The 24,664-nt window shown below is 39.5% G+C and overlaps 1 protein-coding gene across 4 annotated transcripts in view; it reads left to right on the forward strand.

The window, feature by feature from the left end:
* The window catches only part of LOC134418799 (complement C1q tumor necrosis factor-related protein 7), a 114,841-nt gene that overhangs the window by 45,245 nt on the left and 44,932 nt on the right, over window positions 1–24,664 (forward strand). For 3 of the 4 annotated variants that reach the window (XM_063157659.1, XM_063157660.1, XM_063157658.1), the window contains 3 exons: window positions 2,740–2,938; window positions 3,818–4,063; window positions 4,802–5,806. In XM_063157659.1, the coding sequence (XP_063013729.1) occupies window positions 3,826–4,063; window positions 4,802–5,433 (870 nt within the window). In that variant the 5' untranslated portion in view covers window positions 2,740–2,938; window positions 3,818–3,825 and the 3' untranslated portion in view covers window positions 5,434–5,806. Of the gene's footprint in view, window positions 1–2,739; window positions 2,939–3,817; window positions 4,064–4,801; window positions 16,424–21,842; window positions 21,932–22,438; window positions 22,541–24,333; window positions 24,436–24,664 lie in introns of those variants that run through there. The other variant, XM_063157657.1, reaches the window with a different exon arrangement.

The raw sequence follows: 24,664 nt of genomic DNA on the forward strand, positions 1-24,664 counted from the left end.
AAAAGGACAACCAGAAGCCAAGAACAAAGTGTTATTTATGATTCACGTTCTGCCTGCCAGTTAACTCTCTGTGAACAAATATTTAACTACAACAATAAAACTGCAACAATAGGTGACTCCTGAGGAAGTGATCTGGGAAGTCTGTTATACCCTCTAACTTCTTAAAACCCTGTGAACTGAAATCTCTGATTTTGGCCTCCTAAGTCAACCTGAAATTTCAAAAGCCATGGTCATATGTTCTTTTTCACCTTTAACTTTTCAGTGGTGCTTTGAAGGGCACTCACTGGGAAATAGGGGGCATGGGTTCAGCATTGTCCTTCTTTCCTTGGTCTGAGGAGATTCCCTTTTGAGTCTCTTTCCAAGAGACTGCACTAACAGACAGGCATCACTCCTTGTTATAAAATAACTACTGTTATGTACAAAGAAATGCAAGAGTCTGAATTCAAAGGGCAAGAGAATTCCTGATTCCCTGGGTTAATGCATGGTTTCCCAAATGTCGTTTTTTGGCCACCACTGTTGGAAGCAGCTTTCTGTGTTCCCCCCAAGAATAAATTCAGGTCTGCAAACATCATCGCCTGAGCCATTATAATAATTTTCTCCCAAGTCCAGCTCTGTTTGCCTAACTGCATTCCCACCATTCAGTTGCACAGCCCTGTCACTCCTTAAGACCCCCAACACGTAGATGAAATCTCTGTATATTGTCCTCTATGCCTTCTCCATCCTGAACTGGTTCTCCAAACACAAAGCCCCAGCCATCTAAGGCACATCCCTATCTCAACAACCCCATTCCCCTCACCTTCTCCAAATGACATTTTTCCCATGGTCTATTCAGAAATACATGTCCCAGACCAATTAATTTCCTGCAGGCACATGAGAAGAACAGCAGGGGAGGTCTGGGAGCTGGAGACAGCTTCACACATCAATAAGGTACTGGCCAGCCAGTGACAGGAGCAGCTGTGTGTAGGTTTTTACTCTGATTTGTAAGATACCCTTGACACAGGCAAAACTAGAAATTGTTGAGATAGTTTTTGCCTGGCTTACATGCAACACAGTGTGGGAATATCCAGCCTACTGATTCAGACTTTCATCTGGCAAAGGGCAGGATTTTTTTCCAGTCCTTGATCCTTAGGTCATGTCTGCTTCTTATCCATCAGCTTTGTGTAAAATGCATATGCAGCTTGAAGCATGAAGTCCCTCCAAGCTGTTCCCTCCTGGCTAAGTGTTTAAAGTTTTTCTTCTCTGCAGAGAGCTTTTTTGTCCCTGATTTAAGTCCCATGAAAATCCATGAGCTTTATTTGAGTTTGCTCAGTAGTACATCAGAGCAAACGGTCGCTGTGAAGTTCCTCTTGTAGCTAACAACTGCCTTGGAGTTATCATTCACTGCTGTGCTGTAATGTTCAGCATTCATATGTTAATCCATTTGTGGAGACTGCTATGCCTGACTATATGGTAAGGCTTCATCAAATAATAGCAAAATTAATAGTTTGGTTTCTGCTAATTTGATGCAAGACGTCTAAAATGAAAAGCAAAATGTTTATCACTGAAGAGAATTTTGGAGCATTGTTTATTTCTCTACAAATATACTCATTTTATATTTTTTCTGCATTATCACTGATAACCATAACATTTTCTAATTTTCCACTCTGTAAAATAAAAGATTCTTCATAAAGACTGTGTATGACTGTGCATGCATGTATATACATATATGCTGATCTTTGCTGAATAGCTCTGACCATGCCATCCATATACCAGTTGAAATATCATGAACTGCAAATAAATGTAATGGCTTGGGGTTTTAAATCGGTTAATGCCAACCAGTATCACAGAGGGGAGAATGAGAACAACAATTTCTAGATTAAAAGGTTCTGCAGAGGGATCTGGACAGGCTGGACCAGGGGGCTGAGGATGGTTGTGTGAGGTTCAACAAGGTCCAGTGCCAGGTCCTGCAGCCCCAGGCAGTGCCACAGGCTGGGGCAGAGTGGAAAGGTGTCCAGTGGAAAAGGACCTGGGGATGCTATTGACAGTGACTGAACATGAGCCAGGTGTGCCCTGGTGGCCAAGAAGCCAATGGCACCTGGCTCGTAGCAGCAACAGTGTGGCCAACAGGACCAGGGCAGGGATTGTCCCCCTGTACTGGGCACTGGTGAGGACACACCTCAAATCCTGAGTTCAGCTTTGGAACCCCACTTCAAGAAAGACACTGGGGTGCTGGAGCATGCCCAGAGAAGGGCAGCAGAGCTGATGAAGGGCCTGGAGCACAGGTCCTGTGAGCAGCAGCTGAGGGAGCTGGGGGTGTTTAGCCTGGAGGTTTGGGGGAGACCTCATCCTGTTCCACAGCTCCCTGAAAGGAGGTGGCAGCCAGGTGGGGGTCAGTCTCTTCTCCCAGGGAACAAGTGACAGGGTGAAAGGAAATAATGTCAAACTGTGGCACTGGAGGGTTAGATGGGGTAGCAGGAAATCTGTCTTCACAGAAGGGGTTGAGTAGCATTGGAACAGGCTGCCTAGGAAAGCAGCAGAGTCACCATCTCTGGAAGCGTTCAAGAAACGTGTGGATTTTACATTGTTTAGTGATGAACATGGTGATGATGTTGGGTGGATGGCTGGACTTGATAATCTTATCTTAAAGGTCTTTTCCAACCTTAATGGTTCTGTGAGTCTATGACTCACTGTAAAAAAAAGATAGACTGCATTTTACAGATATTTTTTCTCAATCTCCCATTCCATTTTTTCTCCCTACAGAAACCTGTGGATTCCAATTTCCTTGAATGCTGTAAATTACTCTGACAGAATGGACAGCTCCAACAAAAAAACGCACACAAATTTTCTGAGAAGACAGCAAAGGAACTAGAAAAAACGGCTTGACTTGTAGGTTCTCACCTGACCCATGATTGACTCTCTGCTAATGCAACACTAAATTTAAGACACCTTTGTATATCAGGTACTGCAATTACTCAGCATGTCACTGTTTCTACAGTTACTTTTCTTTAGTATCCCAGTATACAGTGGGACAGAGAAATTTCTACCCAATCGTTTATGAAAACACCCAAATACCATATATAAAAATTTAATCATTTTTCTTGCAAGATATTGTGACACAGTTCATTGTATATGACAGCCTAAACCAGGCTTAAAAAACTCAACCTGTTAGCAGCCCATTCACACCCCACCATCCCCTGCAGGGCAGGGCAGGGCAGGGCAGCTGCCTGGTTCCACCTGAGGATTAGGGTGAAGTGTTTATTTGTGCTGTTTCCAAGGGGCACTGAAGCTGTAGCTCTCTAACTGCCTCCCATCCTTTCTGCAGTTTCAGCAAGTTTCTGCTGCAGTTGTTTAAGCCGGAGATTCATTTGCCACCACAAGGGCAAATTTCAAAATGAAATGAAGGTGTAAGCTTTATCCTGACTACAGGCACATGCCTCTAGCACAGACTAACTCCCTCCAGCAAGAGGGCTTTTAGCTGTAAAGCTTGTATAGGGACCAAAGACAAAATAAACTATGCAAAGGTCTTTGCATTGAAAAAATCCAGATTATTTTTTCATGTGTCAACATTTGGCCCCAGAAAGCTGAGATTCACCAGTTACACTATGTCAGTCTACAGTTACTTATTTGAAAGTCATACAGCAACTTGTACAGTGCCCAGAAAAAGCTCCAACCTGACAGACTTTCCTCCTTGCCTCCTACATGGATTTTGGTAAGGCATAAATTCCAGTTTGAGGTCTGCACCTCTACTTGTGCATAATGCATCACAGTGTCACACTTATTTGCATACTCAGAGCCATTTCCATGTGCCTAAAGTGTTCTGACAATTTTTTTTTCCCAGATCTGAGGATGTTTGTGCTGCTGTACATTACAAGTTTTGCCATCTATACAAGTGAACAACCTCTTCAAAGCCAGAGCAAAGGAGAAAATTACTACACCAGATATATCTGCAGCATCCCAGGTTTGCCAGGCCCTGCTGGTCCCCCTGGAGCCAGCGGATCCCCGGGGCCACATGGACGCATTGGTCTTCCAGGAAGAGATGGTAGAGATGGCAGGAAGGGAGAAAAAGGTGAAAAAGGGAGTGCAGGTATTGAATATTTATGTAAACTAACACAGTAGTAACAAGAAAGCAAGACCTGTCATCATCACTGTTATACACCTATATCTATATCTATATCTATATCTATATCTATATCTATATCTATATCTATATCTATATCTATATCTATATCTATCTATAGGTGTGTATATATATATATTTATATATGATGAGTGTGTGTATGTGCCTGTGTGGGTTTAAGTGTGTCCATATATAATTACAGTGAGAGTATGCACATATATCAGTGTAAAGAAATGTAAATACACAACCTTTCTTCACACAGATGCTAAGAAAAAGATTGGAAAGAATGAAGTATGCGTGGTCTCAAATAAATAGTCCCACCTGTGCCATTGACCAGGCTTAAAAGATTAGCAGGTGCTTAGGCATGCACTAAAAATGCTCTATTTTTAGGAAATGTGTAGTGCACAAGTATGATTACACAGGTAGTCATGCTGCTGTCCCTGCCACCAGTAGTGCCTGGTAGTTCAGGCAGCAATAGGTTGATTACCTATAACATTCTTTAATGTGTAATCAAGACACATGAAGATAAGTAGGAATTAGTGGCATTCCTTTTGCAAACTTTCTAAAACATTTTGAAAGTATTTCTAGACTATTTTGAAATTCTGACCATGTTTTTCTTGTTTGTTCAGGCACACACAGTAGCCCACACAATCATTTACTGAGGTGATATGTGCAACAATTAACTAACTTAAAATGTTTTTGAAGGTTTAAGAGGAAAGACTGGGCCATTAGGACCAGCTGGAGAGAAGGGAGACCAAGGTGAGTCTGGTAAGAAAGGACCTGGAGGATTGACTGGTGCCAAAGGTGACGTAGGTCCAGCTGGACCACCTGGACCTAAGGGAGATAAAGGAGACCGAGGAGAGCCAGGAGCACCAGGGGTCTGCAAGTGTGGAAAGATCGTGCTGAAATCTGCCTTTTCTGTGGGCATCACCACCAGCTACCCAGAGGAAAGACTACCAATTGTGTTCAATAAAGTCCTCTTCAACGAGGGGGAGCATTACAACCCATCCACAGGGAAGTTCATTTGTGCCATCCCGGGGATTTATTATTTTTCTTATGACATCACCTTAGCAAACAAGCACCTCGCCATTGGGCTGGTTCACAATGGCAAGTACCGCATCAAGACTTTCGACGCCAACACCGGCAACCACGACGTCGCTTCTGGATCCACGGTGATCTACCTTCAGCCAGAGGATGAAGTATGGCTTGAAATCTTCTACACTGACCAAAATGGTCTCTTTTCTGATCCAACGTGGGCAGACAGCTTGTTTTCTGGATTTCTCCTATATGTTGATACGGATTACCTTGATGCTTTATCAGATGAAGATGAGCTCTGAAGCAGATGGCAAATGACATTCAAACTGGAGGCGCCAGCAAAGGATTTTATTCATCTGTGTGGGGGAAAACAAAGCTGAAATGGAAAAAAAAAACCCTGGGAGTTCATTCTTGTTTTGATTGGAGCCAAACCTGAGTTCATAAGGATGTTTCTAGAATCTAGGATGGATTTTTTAACAAACAGCAGGGATATCAAAATGAACTGTAATTAACATAAGACTGCATCACTCCAGGACTGACTCTTCCCTAAAATTACATTTATAATACTATTTAAACAAATTTAAGATACTGTACATTGGATTTTATATAAAATGTATTAATTTGCAATTTAGAATGGCTATTTTGTATATTACATTAAAGTAAAATTGAACAATTCACTGCAATCTTGGTCATTTTAAGACAGGCAATACACTAAAAACAGATGGGAGAGGAATAAAATAAAAATGACAGTTTCAGGATGCCATTGCACAGGTCACAAGAACAGTCCCATCTGATATTTGCACCAACAAATAGCACTCATAGGTAACCAACCTCACAGTAAGTACAGGAAGATTTGTACTAGCTGAGGACTACTCAACAGCAGTCATAAAAGTCTAGAACAAAGCTATCAAACATATGAAGAAATTGAAAGCTGAAAGATCTGGAAACTTAGAGATAGTCAGTATTCAGTGGGTATTTTCAGTGTAATTCCAAGTGTCTTTGCTATTCCTTAAATGCTATCTATTATCTTTATGAGAAATGTGGAAAAAAACTTTAAACTTTTTGCTGAAGATAATTGTGGATGCCCAAAAATGACAGGTCAGTAATCACTAATCAGAGTAAATGATATGAAATTAAGTGAGTCACACCATTAAAGCAGAAGTTATGTTTCAACATGGCCAAATGCAATGAAATAAATTAAGGTCACACACAGGATGAAAACTGCATTCAGCAAATCAATGAACTTGGAAAAGGTACACGGGACCTCATGGATTATCAGCTAAATAGAAGTTATAAAAGTAGGCTGTTGCTACCACCCTTTGGATGTATGATAAATGGAATTAAAAGTAGAGATGAATAGTGGTTACATAGGAAGAAATTACTTCTGTCAGTGTCTCAAAAACTAGAAAGTTGAAAAAAAAAGTTTATACTTCTATTCATGGTGCTTACACAAGACATGCAACAAGGTCAATTTACTTTTCTTGTCAATGAGGTTAAGAGGTGATTTAATCACCACCTGCACCCATCTGGAGATAAAATATCTGGTAGTACCTGGCACTTCCCTCTATCAGATAGGAGCACAGCAAGGTCCATTGGTGAGAAACCATATCAATCCTCACTGGAAATGAGCAATCCATTCTACCAGTGGCAGCAACAATCATTGTAAAAATACCTAGGAACATCACGAGTTCTCCAGCATTCAACACCAGTCAAGACTGGCAATCTTTCATTGGGTTGTTTTACTTTCCAACAATTTACAATCTTTTATTCATCCCAGATTTACAGAGACCTACGATTTCTAACAGTTATTCAGATCATATTAAATGTTAGTGGTCTGTGTTGCACAACTCTTGAACCCACTTTAGTTATGACCAAGGCAGACAGAAATTTCTAGGTTGTTTCTGTGTATTTGATGGATTAAGAAAGTTACAACAGATTAAGAAAGTTACAAGCAGACAAAATGACACAAAGATGCTGCTGAGGCTGCAGAACCAGCAGGAGGGTTATGTATGGAACATCAGCCTGTGCACTCTGTACCCTTGCCCTCACTTCTCCCACATCAGCATTCATGGCTGTGAGTGCAGGACTGCTGCTTTATGCAGTGAACAGGTGCAAAGCCCGACCACAAATCAAACTGGCAATGCTTGTACAACCATTATTTTATTTGACAGTGAGAGATGTCTGATAGAAGACAATAGTAGATTCTTTTTCTAACTAGACACCTAATTTATTAGTGTCACACAAGGGCTGCTTTCTGTGAAAAATATGGAAAATAACACTTGGAGATTCAGTTTATCACCCTGCTGTACAATCATTTATACATCTGCAAATTAAGGACAATATGAGTGCAAAATGCAGTCCAATCATAATTTACAATTATGATTGATGGTGATGTCTCACAGCCATCATTGCCTATCTGAGGCACAAAGACCATCAGCATTGCCCAGTGCTGCCTGCACTGAATGCCACAGGACAAAATAAGGGTCAGATCCAGCCCATGACTTCCAGGAAGCATAATTCAAAAGATGCAGGACTGGACCCAGAATGTATTTATCATGCAGAAAAAGCAACTAAAATTAGTTTTTAATTAGATTATTATCTTATAAAACATGGAAATAGGTTTAAGACATTCGAATCAGTATAAAGTTTACGTTAGGAGTAACATATTAGTTTTACTAGAGTTAGAAAATCTGATAAGCCCAGCCTTAAGGAAAGAGTATGACGGATTTTCTCCAGACTCCACAGGAATGTATTGTAGTTATAACACATCTGGAAATTTTCAGACAAAACTAATTTTTCTCAATTAAACAGAGATAATATACAGCTTCATAGTGAAATATTGCTGGTTGCAATCCTAACTATAAGCAAAGTGCTCCCATGTAAAAATCTGTAAAAACGAATCCAATATAAAAGAGGTATTTCAACCACACCCATGCTGAAAATGACACCATGGGAATAAATAAACCAAGAGTTACTGCTTTCCTTTTCTTAGCAATTTCACATTTATGTTTGTACAATTACAGAAAAGTAACGTTAATTTCCCAAAGTTTTCCCATGTGGATTCTACACTTTTTTGAACAGTTTAATATTTTGGCATGAAGAGTTAAAAATAAGTCATTCTCTTGGATTATTTCTATAGATTTTGGCAAGAAGAATACTTCTACTACACATATGGACGCCATATGTATACAAGTACCATGTGTCCCTGCCCTCATTAAGGGTCTCAAGACATTATCCTAAACTAAATCATTGCTATTGCTTGTATATTATTTGAAAACATATCAATTTTGATGACATGATATTGCATTTGGGTATTTATCTGCCTAAATTTGAATTTATATGAAAAATATCTTGGGCTGATGTCTTCCCACAATTCACACCAATACACTGGGAGGTCTGCCTGGTTTCAAAACACTGTAGGAGCAAAAGAGCAAAATTTCTTCATGGTCAAATTTGAAATTAATCAATGATTTCTACACAATATATTGGTCATTCTACACATGCCTAATGACATATAAAATTAGGCATCCAGACCAAATTAGTCATCTAGTCTCTGCCTGCAGTCCACAGAGAGAAAAGAGAAATAAGTGTCACCAGGAGGAACTGCAGGAGGAAGAATGTCTTTACTGCAGCACCAACTCTTGGCCTTCCTGATCAAGGCTGCAAGAACTTGTATGATACAAACCTCACACCGCCAGGAAACCATCAAACAATATTAAGAACAACATTATTCCTGAGATTCTTAGGTAAAAGTATATATATATATTTACTTGGGATATGTGTATGTAAAGATAAGTAAAAATAAAGTTATTTGAAACAAAACAGCTCTCCACAGTCCTCTACTCTTTCAGATTTCTTTATACTTGGTGGACTGATGTTAAGGAAGAAATTAGTCACATGTTCCACTGCTGAATATTTTTAGCCTAGATAATTATTTAAACATTTCTCTAGATTTTCAAATTTTTACGAGTATGTCACGTAGAATAAATACTTTCACTTTTTTTACTATGGTATTCCTGTTCATATGGTCAGGCTGTTATACAATTTCTTCAGGAGCAATAGATCCTCAACATTTTACAATGCTGAGACAATAGAGAGGAAATAATTACTAATGGACATCAGTGCTGAGAACATTATCTACATTCTTCAAATCTTTTTAAATCTACCTAATACCATTTAGGTACTATTATGAGAAGCAAAAATATACAAATCTGGAAGCAATTTATTTCCTTTTCTACCAAGTATGTTACATCAGTTGTTGCAGTTCATTTAATACTCTACCTTCCACAGCTCACTGACTAGGTTCTGTTCATACACCAAGATCTTTACTGAATAAATCAGTTTCCAGTGATTGGTTTATTTATTGATTTATTTACCCATTGGCAGGGAATTCATATTCAGAATAATTGTACTAATGCTGTACTAAGCAGTTTGGTCAGCAGGAACTTCAGTTGTATGTGGAAATGGGGCTTGCTTTGGATACGTCATTCAGTAGCTGAGGAGTCACACCCAAGAAATAATAATGAAAGTACACAGGAAAAAATAGAGTTGAGAAAGAAATACACCACTATCTTTACCAATGAGTAATGCTTTCAAGAAGCAAATTAGTCCTTTCAGTATAAACTATCTAGAATTCAGCTCAGAGAGCATTTAGAGATCATAAACATTTTTCTGTAACTCCTTAGGTCAACACTCCCAACTGAGATTATATCATCATTTCTGAATTTCAGAGGCATAATTCTTCCTCACATACACAGGAAGAAATTTCAAAATACTGTCACAAAATCCTTGGTTACTGATATCTTGTTTTGTCCTAGTTGTATACATCAGATCAATTCATCAAAGTTGCTACCTAAGGGAAAAAAAAATTAATTAGACATATTATACATGCATCATTTAATAGCAAATATTCACAAAGAGAAAGGTGTCTTGGATTATTTGGCTCATATTCCTCAATTTTGAGTATAATTTTGGTATAATTTTGGAAGCTACCTGTTGAAAGAGGTGTAAGGAGATTTTTCCTCCATGCACATTGTTCTTGCAGCAGCAAGTATTAGTGTAAAATTTCTCTTACCTGACTTTAATTTCTAAAAGTTGAAAGAACATTGTGGGGGTTAAATTATTTGTTGGCTCTCCTGTTACCAGTGCAAAGAAATAGGTGGGGTAAATCTCTGTTTGGATGATCCTGTATTAGAGACTTTCATTAAGAAAGAAGGAATCAGGAGGTACCCCTGTCTTCACATCACCTGCATCTAAGCTACTAACTTAGGGTAGCCTTTAGCTTTGAGATGGCAACAGTTCAATAAGATGTCTGCTCTTCAAGAACAATCTACTAAGTGGAAAAATTGGCTGAATATAATTTGGCAATTTATATGTCTCAAAATTAGAAAGAAGATGTGGATTGATGAGAAGTATCCTGATAATGATGGAAGTGTCCTCTTGGCAGATCTTCCATAAAGTATTGCTCAGGTTCCTCCTGGGACAACTTCAACTGAAGTAACCTGGCTGGTCCCCAGAGAGTTTTGCAATATATTAAGATAGGCTAGCCTTCCTCTCATGCCTCCAAATTCAATACACACAAGTATATATATATAAAAAGATATTTTTAAGGAGACTTAAGGGAATCCTGGAGTGATTCTACTTACACCAAAGTAAAAAATAATAAATTTGTTTCTTTTCAGCTTTAAAGAACCTATCCTAAATAAAATAAAAAATATAAGGGAGAATTTGTAAAATTATCTCTGTGGTAGAATAACCTTGTTTATGGCATCTTATCAAAGGGACAAAAATACTGACTTCTTGAAAAATACAAATGAACTATGGTTCTCAGAGGGCTCTTAAGTAATATTTTTGTAAGAAGAAGGTGGGATTTTTTAGAAATTAGTGAACTGCATGAAGGAAATGTACCAGCAGTGATTTTTCTTTCACTACTTTCAATGAAGTGTTATCTCTAGGCTCAGAAGAAAGTGAAAAGGACTTAAAACTTTTGAGCTGAACAACAATCCCTTCGATCATCTGAAAACTTTCCTACCACTGATGTTGATTTCCCTTCCATGCATCACTTGCCTTCATGCACATTTTGTCAGACATTCTGATGTGTGAACACAGACCTCTAAACTGCATGTGACAAATTACAAAAAATGTTAAATTACAAAAAATGTTATTTGAGATTTCTCTCATGTCAGAGTAAGGTGTGATCAGTTTAAAAATAATGAGGATGAGCAGAGTTTGTTCTTTCTTGTTTGTAACCTCCCTGAAACTGGGATCACTGTGGGGTTGCACACAATACCTAAATTCCTACTCTAAGAACGCAGCAACATGTACTCATTCTCTAAGTGCTGTATGTGGCTGGTAACATTTGCTGTTTCCTTCTGTTGATTCGACAAATTTTGACTTTGATTCTAGGCAGGAAATAAGAGGGGTCTATGGCAAAGCAAACCTTACATTATCATCAAAGCCAGAGAAATAACTCCACTGCTCACTGTCCCCTGCTGAGTTTTAAAATGTTTTAACTCTGAACTGGGGGCCTATGATGCCACTGCCCGCTCTGGGCCACCCTGCACCGTGGGCACCCCAAGCTGCAAGGTACTCTGCCTGTTCTAAAAGCCAGCCTTGACCATCATTGACAAAACAGCAATAAATGTCCCAGCGTGCCAGTGTCACACCGAACAGCTCACACCACCACCTCAGGTGCAGCACTCAGTGTGATCAATGGCATTGGGCTGGCCATTCTTCATAAAGCTGACCAAGATAAATGACTTGCTCTCCACCCCAGGAAACACATGTGGTTCAGATTGTGGATGTCTCCTGTGAGCAGAGTCATTGCACTGACATGTGTTTTTAAGCAGCTTTCCATCCTGTTAAGCAAAGGACTGACTACTCCTTTAGGGTCTCATAGTAATGTCCCTTACATAAATGCTCTTCATATTTGTCCATATTTTAAACTGTTTGTACAACTGTTTCTGATACTGGAGTATATTGTTGGGACACAGACTTATTAGCAAAACAAGATTTTGAACCTGAGTTCTTGCCAAAATTTTGTATGAAGTTTCACCCACTGAATCATTTCCACAGTCCCACATGCAGTGATTCTTAGCAGACAAAAGAGATGTGTGCTGTGCATGTTACCCTAAGAAACCTGTCTCCCTATTACATATCTCTCCCTTTCCTGAAAGCTTTTGCCATATAAGATGTTTCTAGCTATGAAAACTCCTCTTTTTACAAATAAAAATGCATACCCCAAATCTCTTTTAACTGCTATGTTTACTCTTCCCATGGTTTCCTTCTTAGTACAGTATTCAGAAAGGAGAAGCAATTTATCCAACTCTTTTCATGTGATTCCAACTACTAAAACTTTGCAGTAATAGACCTTCAGATGTTACAGGCACTGTTTACATACAGACAATTATAAATAGGTCTAGTAACTCCATTTAGTATTCTCAATTTTGTTTACTCTGATCATACTAGAGATATAAATACACATGTTAACATGAGAAATTATTTTGTTAATAATTCAGTGCAGCAGAAAATACTCCCCTCCAGACTTGACAGGAAAGTTAAAAATCCCTTTTTAGCTACAAAAATTAGGGATGTATATAAGACAATCCACCTTTCTACAAACCATCTCACAGTGCTGACATTTCTGCCATTCCTAGTATCAACATAATCTGGTTGTCAGTATTTAACAAGCAGATAAATAATCTCTCCTCTGTTTCTCCAACAGGGGCTTCAAGAGTGTGATTCCCTTTAAGCAGGCTCTACAGCAACTATCACAGACTTCATATTCTTTTTTTTTTCTGCTACAGAAATATGAAAGTATATTGATAACTCTAGGAAGTTATGATTTGCCTTCTTACTCTGAGCATTTACTAATACATTTTTTAATCCTGGGGTGGCAAAAAGCCTGTTAGCCAATAACAGCTTCTGAGAGATTATATCTTTTTTAACTCTGCTATGTTTCCTGTAATTTTTCCCCCAAATGACAAGCTAAGAAGTTTGCTGAGGCTGATGCTGATTTGTAAAGGTCCCCTGTAAAGAATAATGCAGTTTTGCTTCCTTGATGCTTCTCCAGTAGTTACTCTTAGTACTTCAATGCATTGGAACACAGAGAGCACCAGGAAAACAATTGGCTACTAACCATCTGATTCAAGGATTTATCCTTTCATGAAGTTTCCAGGGATTTTTTTCAGAGTGAAATTAAAGGTTTCTAAACTAATCTAAAAAAATATTTACTTTCTGGAATGTTGTCATGTAGTCTGATTGAGAGGTTTAACACCTCTCTTTAGTCAACAGAGTGAACCAGTCTCTTCCATAAATGATTGGTATTCAGGAATCACTACTCTGGTTCACACAAATCCCAAGAAGGTCTGTGCTGCTCTTGCACTCACTTTAGAAGCAGTACAGAGAAATTGAGTCAGACAATTTAACAAAGTTAGATACTCAAAGTTAAGATGAGTATATTTATTATATTTCAGCCTGAAATTACCATCCTTGACCCTGTAAAAATATACCATGGATATTTGCTTTTTAAAATAACTGCAGTAACTGAAAAGGTCTGCTGGAGCTGCATCCTCTCCATATTTTATTTATGATTTCCCTTTTACTTTAGATGAAAGTGTTTACAAAAAGAAGCTTTCCAAAGTGTTTTAGTAGTTTAAGCAGGAAATCTGACTCTTTCTCTTTAAAAGCACAGCTGGGGGGCTGCTTTTAGGGGGAGTGTGGTGTTTGGTTCTTGTGTGTGATCCAAGAGCTGCTCTGCAAGAAAACCCAGGTAAGAAGCAAACATTTTCCTTAAGCTCTGTTTCAGTGCATTTAGTGTACTTTCATGAATGAGACAGATTTAAGTAGCACAAAGTCCTCAAAATCATTTTCTAGGTACATTTGATGCAATATTTCTTTTAAAGAGCGGTGTGAGAAACTTCCCTGTGTTTTTGTTGTTAGTTTTCAGTGCTTGGAAATCACCTCTGAGCTGGTGGAGAGCTTTATAGCTCTTGCATCCAGTTGTTTATTACATTTTAAAGTGTCTGTTATAGTACTTAACTTCAAGAAATGCTACCAAATTGTTAAAGAAAGCTACCATAAAGCACTTCTTCAGTCTTGTCAGTGTTCTACATTTACATGTGCCTTTAGGAAAGACTGTTTAAATTTGATACAGAAAGCTTGATATGAAAAAGAGATTTATGTGCCAAGTGATAAAAAGGCTGCTGCTCCTTGCAGTGCTGTACTTTTTGTGCTGTGAAGAGGGGATTTAATGAGCCTTGCCAGCAGCAAGGAAATGTGGCCATTTTTAGGTGCACAACCCTTAGCCTGGTGAGAGACACTGAGGGAAGTGGTGCTGAGGCAAACGCACAGGTGGTTTGGGAGGGAGATACATTTGTCTAGGAAAGCCACTTGCTCAGGGTGAGTTCAGCTGCCTGTGCTGGTTGAGACATATCAAGAAATCTGATCATACTTGGGGCCAGTAGTTGCTAAAGCTAAGCCTCAGGCAGGAGATAGATTCTCCTTTTTCATTTGGTACTTCCTAAGAGATAAGGAGGGATATGAAGATCACTCTGCATCTTCTAGGCTGGACTGGAAGAGCTTTTTGAAACAAGTATGCATGAGGCTGTACACACCCGGTACAAAGAAGTGACAAGGAAATCACAGGTGACCTGTGTCAGCCTCAGTTAGCCCTCTTGCCAAAGATTTAGCCAGGCCCCACATTTCACTGCCACAAGTTGTTTCATGGGGATTTTAAAATCCAGAATAAACAATGCTGTTGTGATTTACTTCATCTGTGAGCACAGCACATCAGCCCTTGGGTTTGGCACAAGTGCATCTAGGCTGGCACAAACTTTGTGCCAGGAACAAGTTACAGCCACGGCTGCTTTTCCCTCTGGGAAAGGCAAAGCAGGACGGGAACTTGCAGGAAGAGTAGCAAAAAATTGAGTTGTGTAGATATAAATGTAAAACTTTCCCCAGTGCTTGTAAACAAATACAGCCACTTTCTAGTGGAAACAAAACCGAAGTAATTTGGGGGATAGAAGTGATTTCAGCCCAAGGCTGAAAGCAGGGGGAAAGGGAACGCATCCCTGTGATCTGAATATTGTAGTAGGCTTTATGGATCAAAGATGGGTTGTTTATGTAAAAAAAAAAAAAAAACAAACACGAGTGTTCATACAGCAGGTACTGGCCCACATTATTCACTATTATATGGAATAACTGAATGCATACATATATTTTTAATCATTCCTTTATGAAAAAAATCAAGTTTTTTTACACATACTAAGCCTGTATATGTTACATCGTGTAATTTAAGTGTTTGGGGGGGGGGGAAATGACAGGTGGAACATCTCTCATGATCATTATGCACATATTGAAGCATATCTGAGTAACTCCTGAGTTGCTTGTGACAGCCAGGTATCAGCCACTGCCCAGGAGAACTGCAGTGAAAAATCCCCAGGATAATCATGGAGGTTAGTGTCCAGTTCTTGGAGACAAATATGTTTTATGATCATTTTTCACTGAGAATAATAGGAATCTTTCACATGTATAGCTGTGAAAAGTGAAATAAGTAAGGCAAGACTCTCTTTTAAGTTCTTCTCACCTGTCAGTACCATTCTAGTTCTTTCAGATCTGCACAATTAATTTCTGTGCAAATACACAGCAACTCTTAAGTACCAGTGCTGGAAGCAGGCACCCTCGATGTGTTTTGGATTTTTGGCTATTTCATTTTGATCCATACTCAAAGTATGAGTGCGGATTAAAAGCGCGGATTAAATTATGTTCAAATTATTGTTGAATATACTTAGCCTTGCGTAGGTCACAAAACCACGAAGTTATTCCGTTTGCTCACCTGCAGAGCAGTTTTTGAGGTGATTATGTTTAAACAGTAAAATGTCAGGAGGGGAAAGGAATGCCCAAACCCCAATGGTATGAGGAGATTAACTGTAAAGATAAGGCAGATGTGTATAAGTGTATATATAAGATATATTGGTGTGAAGCCAGCGCGGACGGCTGTCCGTCCGTCCGTCCCTCAGACCGTCCCTCCGTCCGTCTGTCCCGGCCGGGTCCCCGCCGCGCGCTCCCGGCCCCGCGCACGCGCAGCCCCGCGCAGGCGCGCTGGCTCTGCCCCGGGCCGGGCCGGGTGCCGCTCCGGGTCCCGCTCCGGGCCGGGCCGCGCCGCCGCCGCCATCGCCTCTCCCTCCCCGCTGCCGCCTAGCGCTGCGGGTCCCGCCGGGCCGCGGGCGGAGCGCAGCGGCACCATGTCGGCAGCACGGCCCAGCGCCGCCGCCGAGGCAGAGGCAGTGCGCGGTGAGTGACTCCCAGCGGCGGGCGCGGCTCCGGCGGGCTCCGGTGCCAGTCCCGGCGCTGTTCTGCGGGACCCGGCCCCGCTCCGGGGCTCCCCGCGGGCACAACGGCAGCGCTGCTGCGGGAGGAGCGTGCGGCGCTCCCGGGCTGCTCCTCGCTCCTCCTGTGTGCTCCCTGCTGGCATCCGAGGGTGGGCGGGGGTCTGTGCTTGTCACACTGGGTCAGCTCCGGCTTCGAGCGGGCAGGCAGCGCTGCCCTCGAACGACCTCCTCCTATTGCGGTTAAATGTGGTTAGATTATGAAAAGCCCTTCGTTTTTCAGATATATTTATGTAGACGTGCAGTATTTATGTAACTGGACGTGAACGGGCCAGTCAGCCTTGTCTCCATACCTGGGGAGGTGATGGAGCAGATAATTCCAGAGGTCATCACCCAGCGTGTAGAATAAAGTCATCAGGAGTAGTCAGCATGGCTCTGCCATGGGGAGAGCAATCTGACAGCTGCCTGTCACGGCATGGCAGGATGGATCAGTGAGGGGACAGCGATGGGTGTTGTCTGTCTTCACAAGGGTTTTGCACTGTCTCCCATGATATCCGTGCAGGTAAGCTCAGGAAATGTGGGTTAGGTGAGTGGACAGTGAGGTGGATCAGGAGCTGGCTGAATGGCAGAGCTCCGAGGGCTGTGGGCAGCAGAGGAGTCCATGGCGTTCCCTAGGAATCAATAGTGAGTCCAGTCTCACTCAATTTGTTTGTCAACAACCTGGACAATGGGATAGAATGTGCCCTCAGCAGGTTTCCTGGTGGTACAGACTGGGGAGTGGCTCAGGTATGCATTTATGCTACGCCTGAGGGCTGTGCTGCCATTCAGTGGGACCTCGATGGGCTGGAGTTGGGCAGAGGGAAACTCAGTGAGGTTCAGCAAGGGCAAGTGTGGGGTCCTGCACTTGGGGACCAGCACAGGCTGGGGACTGACCTGCTAAAGAGCAGCTCTGCTGAAAAGGATCTGGAGTCTTGGTGGATGACAAACTGTCCATGAGCCAGCAGTGCCCTTGTGCCAGGAGGGCCGGTGGTATCCTGGGGTGCCTCAGGAATAGGTGGCCCGCAGGTCCACAGGGGGGATCTTCTCCCTCTGCTTGACCATAGTGAGGCCACTGCTGGAGTGCCATGTCCAGCTGTGGGCTCCTCAGGACTGAGAAAGACATGGAGCTACTGGAGGGGTCCAGTGGAGGGCCGTGAAGATGCTGAGGGGTCTGGCCTGTTTCTCTTGTGAAAAGAGAGTGTGGGAGCTGTGCCTGTTTAGTCTGGAGAGGGCTGAGAAGGGATCTCATTAATGCAGGGGCCTAGAGAAGGGTGCCAGGCTTTTCAGTGGTGCCTGGCAACAGGACATGGAGCCATGGTCATAAACTGAAAAGTTTCACTTCAGCATGAGAAGGAATTTTTTACATAGAGGGTGGCTGAACGCTGGAAAATGCTGCCTAGGGAGGTTGTGGAGTCTCCCACTCTGGAGATACTGAAAACCCACCAGGACACATTCCTGTGTAAGCTGCTCTAGGTGACTGCCTTGCCATGGGGGTTGGATGGATGATCTCCAGAGGTGCCTTCCAACCCTATTGGTACTGTAAACCTCATAATTTGTGCTTGAAGTGTTTCTCATGGGTATGAAGATGTATAGATTTATTGGCATGCTATTTTAATGTCACACATTAAATACTCCTACAATGTAATGGAGTGAGGTGGTGGTGGGAAACTGGTAGAACTGGATGTCTAATCTTTCTGCATGGGTTTATGGTTTACCTAAATAGAATGCATAAAAGATCTAATTAAGAGCAGAATATTAAAAAAATCAGTAGAACAAAAATCTAGTGAAGTATAAACATACTTGGTTTTCATCAGCATCAAGTTTTACCAAAATAAAATGTACGTACCATCCTTAAGCACATTTTAACAAAATATGGCACAGACAAATTTTTAAAGACAATTTACAATTTAATTTACCTAATTCACAGTTGAGGGATGTTTCCAGCTCTTCAGTGTCTGCATACATTTCTTCTGTAAGTTTTCTGAGTCTCACTGTACCAGCTTGTGCTAGGAAGTGCTATGCTGTTGACAGACAGAGTCCAAACAATTTTCAGAGTTGATTGCATGGAGAAATTGAGGCACCTTCTAGTGATTTTTTTTTTTTATAACTAGATAACCTCTAGTTATTTTTTTTTTTACAGAAGCTATTTTCCAAGAATAAACAGAATAGCTCAGCAGTACTCTTCAGAAGAAAACTAGTCGCTAGTTTCCATATGTGATAAATGTTTTCTTTTCCTAAGTATTTTGCTCTGTTACTTTTGCTTCCAAAATACCTTTAATTTTGCAAACTTCATATCATCAAGTGAAAAGTACAATATGAGATATTCTGGGTAGAATTCTGTAGCATTGGTTTACTTAATTGCAGTATAAATTATCCATCTATTTGGTTGGGTTTTTTGAAGTTGCATTTTGAGAAAGGCTACACCTTGAGCTGAAGCCTTCATGTATCTATTCAAAATTTAATTCACTTCCCCTCACTTCTCCAGGATTCAGTTTCACAGATTTATAAATAATTTAAATTTCCGTGTTCTATATATTATGGTTTTGAATATGCTGACAACTGCTGTTAGCTATTGTGTTGCCCAGTTATCAAGTAAGAGTAGATTTGAGTTTCTCACTCCTTTGTTAGAGTGATACTTTATGTATTAATTTCTGATTATCATTTTCTTGCCAAATGATAGGTAACTATTTAAAAAATAATAATAATTTCCCTGTGCAGTTTTCCAGGTGCCATTGAAAAGTTCTGCATTGTCTGTTTGCCCCACTATCTGCTTTTGCTTTTATTTTAATGCCTGTGATAATATATCACCTCTATTCTGGGGCCTTTTTAGTTTGTCATAGTTGTCACCGTATTATGTTAAATCTGTGGTGGTAAAAATATACACACCCCCAGACTGCTTTTTTCAGGGAAAGGGAACTGTATTTTAAGACAAGTGGGAAGTAGATAATTTTTCTGGAATCATCAATTTGTCACATCCCTCAAATAGGTGGTTTATTTTCTTCTAGCATGGAATGATTATCATTCTTGGCAAGCTTTTCTTGAAACATGTCCATCAGCTACTTCTTCACTTAATATTCAGCATAATTTCTATACTAGTCTTTCAAACATTCAGTCAGTCTCTACTATTTTTTAATGCAATCTGTTTGCAGAAATTCAGTATTTTACTCTAATCCAATTATATGTGTGCTTAATGCCTTTATATCTTTCTTAAATGGAATGACATGGCTATATGTCAGTCCCCTAGTCAGACTAGTAAATAAGGGCTTCAAAAGAAGAATTGCTTTAAATAAAGAGCCTGTGTCTGGTAGTTATTGCCTTGTGAAACCAGCACAACTGCAGTGTTGCTGTGAATTTTTCTTCATTGTTGGGTTCATGTCTTACTGTGCATTTATGCAGTTGTATCCATGAAAAATACAGCAGTTTTCCTAGGATCTGTGCTGGAAGTTACCATTCCCTGTTTTCATTAAGGTAACTGATGCTTGGTCACAGCATTAACATCTGTCTTGTGCCTGCTTGCTGCATCCTTTGAGATCCTTGCAGAAATTCTGAGTCAGTGTCAGTGCAGAGAGCTTTGAAGCCACACTGAGATCCAGAGGCTTTGGCCCTCTCTGAGTGCAGGTGAAATCAAGGGAAAGCACTGCATGACATTTTCAGGTTCTCAGGTTTAATTTCAGTTTGACTATCCAGCAAACTTGTTAGTTCTACCTGACATAAAATACGAAGCCACTGTAGGATAATTACACTTCCAATGTAAAACATGGTGTGGATATTTTTAAGCCTTCTGATGGTGATCCTGCAAAGTAATGTGTTCCTGGATATCAGTTTTACTTTCTTCACTTCAAAGATGTATTTTGAAGTTGAGCACAACTTAGTTGGCTGTAGAGCCCATTCACATAAGCAGAGCAAAAGTGTTTGTCCAGAGAAATAAAGTAACAAAACCTTTTTTTTTAATGTGGCCATTTTTTCTACAGTATCTCATACTACAGTATCTCACAGTATTTGATGCAACTACCAAAGCCTTAAAATGGTTTTCATTATATATAGAAAAGATAATGACCCTGTTGTCTCAAGGAGCAGATGAATTAATAAAGAATTCTGCATACAGAGCATAAGCTCTGATGCTCTATGAGTGCCTAAAGTAGCAGCAGATTTTTTTCTGCCCTAATTTGTATGTTTACACTGTTGACCTAGCTTGTCTGGGAATGTTTGCAGACATTTGTAAAGGATTTCAGATCATCTAATCTGTTGCTTTCTAGTTTGCATTTATCAGAATGGAATTGAATGACAGATTTGCTGCAATTAAATAGAATATGTTTTTGCATGCTAACTGAACAGAATAAAATAGTAGAAAAAATTCACAAGAGGAAAATCTAAAGGTAACTCTAGACCAGCTTCTTCCTTGAAATATTTTTTTCTAAGTCTTGATACCTGGGTTTGTGTCCCCACGATAGTTTGGTGTGGTTTTTTTGTTGATTGAGTTTCTTTGAGGGTTGGGGTTTATCTGTTTGTTTGGTTTTGTTTTTTAACTTAAAAGTTGCACTAGTGAAGGTTCCATAACTGTTTAAGGGACTCAGTTCCAGTGTTAGAATAAAAAGTTAAATTTTTTTCCAGTGTGTACCCACCTTTCAAACTGCAATTAAAGTTCATCATTTCCATCTCCAGCAGACAGAGCCTTTTTTCTGTGTGTCATAATCTTTCATGAGCCTGAAATTTCAAAAATTGCTAGAGTTTTTTCTCAATTCCAAAAACTTTTCAAAGGCCATCTGTGAGAAAATGTGACTTTCTGAGAATTCTTCTTGTGTTTTCTGTACACAAGTAAAAACTATTGCACCATTCAAATCATTAATAAATCTTTTAAAGGTGTTAGATTGAGGCAGATGCTGAAAATTCTTGCAAAATAAGGGATTAGCACTTGCACCTTGTTCATTCTTTTGAAAGTTTCCAAATGCAATGGATGTTTCTTTTCTAGAAATACAAGCAATAAATTGTATAATTTGGAAATATTAGAATTCTCCCAAATCTCTTGATGATTCTGAGTAGAATCAGTAGTGATGAGGTTTATCTTAATGTATTTTTCTTTTCTAAATGTTGGTGGACTAAAAGTGTGCTTAAGCATTTCTTACAGTGGTTCAAAGTATATAATGAAGGATAGATGTGTTGTAGTTTAAAGGCATTTAAATTATAAGGACTGGATTTAAAAAAAAAATGTTTCATTCATTCATATTTTCTCATGCAAGTTCTTTCTCCTGGAACATGGAATTCTGGTATAAATGGTTTTATTTTCCATACATTTATTTCAGAAAATACTTAATTTAAACATATTTCCATTTTTTTTTTTGTTTTAGAGTTGCCACCTGTTCCTTCTACATCAAGGACAAGCTCTGCAGAGCTTTCAGTTAGGCAGCGAATGAGAGAGAAACTAAAAGCAGCAAGGGTAAGAATCCTTCAGAAGTCCTGTTTGATTGACCTCAGTCCTATAAGGAACACCCACTTCATTCTGCTTGCTTTGTGCTATGTGGATTTGAGTTGGGATAGCTGCTTTTTTATTTCTGAAGCTGAAAGAGTACTCAGTTCATCAGTACAGTTAAATTCTGTATTGCTATTTTCTTTTCTAAAGTTAATATTTAATTTGTTGATAGTAACCTAAAAGGTGTCATTGTTTTGTAATTCAGATGATACAATCATTACAAGTCCCTTCTGTGTTCTTTGCCAAAAAAATTCTTACACTATTTCGAATGCAATGGATTTCTTTGTGTGTTTGCTGTACAATTTAATAAGGTGTATTAATATATAGATCTGGAAAACCACTTAAGCTGATTTTATAATTATAGATTCTGTCCCTAACACAAATATTAGTGTTGAGTTCCTAGGAATCATTGTAGCTTTGATCTATTTCTGTTTCTATTACAGTTAAACATTCTTTTTTCATTTGTTTGCTTAGACAAAAGCTGAAATTACTTTATCACAAGAAGACCCCAGCTCACAACCAAGGCGCTTTAAAGTCACCAGAGAAAGGAAACCAGGAGTTGGAGTGGATAAAAGGGTAAAATGTGCATTCTGTCTTGCTGTTCTTATCATAAGAAAGGGAGTGTGAAACATGAAAAAATCAAAGTCTGCACACTCTTGAAGATCAATTTCATTTAACAGAATTATGCTGCTGTTTGAATTAGTAACCAGAAAGGAACCATTCTGATTATTGTTTTAATTATATATATTTAACGGTAATAAATTGCTTACATTGCAGTATGGATATCATGTGAAACTTGTGTCATTTAGAGGTTCTTGACTTCTATTGCTTAAGATCCCTTGTAGTATTTAAAATTTACTATAACAGGAGCTTTATATTAATAAGGCTCCCACTGTAATAGAGCTTTAAATAAATTTGAACAATGCAATTGCTAAATGCCAGGTATTAACTTTGTTGTTGTATTTTATTGCATTTCCTTGTTACCATTTTATATTGAGGTTTTTTTGTATAAGCATGTTCTTTGTCAAAAAATGAATTTTTTATTAAGAAAAAAAAACCAGAGGCTCTGCCTGTGCAGAACTGGCACTCATATTCTTCAGAATTCACAAAAAGAATTGCCTGTAGAAAATGTGTTCCAAAGAATGTGTTACTCCCAGGAAATAACAGCATATAGCAGTAGTACCTTGATATGGAATTCCAAACAATATGATTTAGCCTGGCTAAGTCACCTGTCTAGGGACAAATTGCCATGTTGTGTGTTGTGGGAAGATTCTTGGCAATGTTATATTATAAGAAGTAATTATTTACAGCTTTTATTAAGTAATACTGTTTTAATATATTTGTATTAGGAAAATACAGAAGTGATATACTTATTAGAGTTGTTTATTAATTTTATATCAAGTATATGTGAAACCTTCTACATGTTGGTTTTCTTTCTTGTACTTATTTATGCACAAGGTATTGTTTTGTTGTTAAACAAGTGGCCATCAGATTGACAGAGTCTGAAATTTTCTTTTTGCAATTATTATTTTGAAATATGGATGTAATAGAGGTAAACTTAAGAATTGTCTTCCTTTAATCTAACCATTAGGCCACAAAGAAGAAGAACCGATAAAATGGAAGAACAGATAGAATGGTAGATGTGTTTTTGTTGGTTAAGCCTAATGACAATCACTTTGAAGCAGTTAAATGAAGTTGCTGAAGCAACCTCAGAACCAGTGACCTTTACAGTGATCTTGACTGGGAGTGGATAAACATGATACCTCTTTTCAAGGAAAGGCAGGGGTGTGTCACCCATGGGGTTAGAGAGTAGCCTAGCAATAATGTTTGACAGAATAAACCAAATAATCAAGTGTGTATTTCAGCCACCAAGCAATGAACACCACATTTACAAACAATACCAGAGAGGGTTTTCCTGATTGCAGCAGGGCTTGTCTGAGAGGAGCCCTGGCTGCCCTGGCTGCAGCCCCTGCCCGCAGCACCCCTGGCCCTGCTGCCCTGCTGGGGCTGTCTGCCCAGGGCAGCCACTGCTGCCTCCCTGCTCTCCCTCTGGACATCAGCCTGTGATTGCTTGTGTTCAGGAGTGCAGGAACAATGATCCCAGCAGCAGTGCAGACAGCTACTGTCATTTAAGCAATGAACCTTTTCTTCATACTCTGCAGTCTATTTCTGGACCCAAAGGAATTAGCTAACAGTTAGATGTACCCTTGTAAAATAAATATGCAATCCCTTTGTTCCCACAGTGGTGATGTTTTCTTTTGTTATTTTTTTCTGTAAAAATCCAATATCTAATAACTGTAGTCAATTGTTTGCATTTTTTTCTGATTCACTAAATGTATGCTAAAACTTATGTATATGTTTTTTTGCAGTCTGGCAATGATAAATTCAGGGAGATGCCAGAGGGTGACTCACACTTACCATCAAAAGTAAAGTTTCGTGATTCTGTAAAAAAGCTTAAGCAAAAGTCAACAGTAAGTACCAATTCCTCCATTTCAATAATGAATATTAATTTAATTTAACCTTTATATGGCTTCATGATTCTGTTTGAAGAAGGAGACAGAATTCAGTCTTAAGCAGTGGCGAAGATTTTATTTCATTTAAAAATTCATAAGCAGTATATGCCAGCAATTGAAGTATATAAAAGGAACCTTCATCCAATACAAGAATGGCTTTGGGACATTTGATTAAAAAACCCAAAAA

The sequence above is a fragment of the Melospiza melodia genome, chromosome 5, assembly GCF_035770615.1.
Source record: "Melospiza melodia melodia isolate bMelMel2 chromosome 5, bMelMel2.pri, whole genome shotgun sequence".
Lineage (NCBI taxonomy): Eukaryota > Metazoa > Chordata > Aves > Passeriformes > Passerellidae > Melospiza > Melospiza melodia.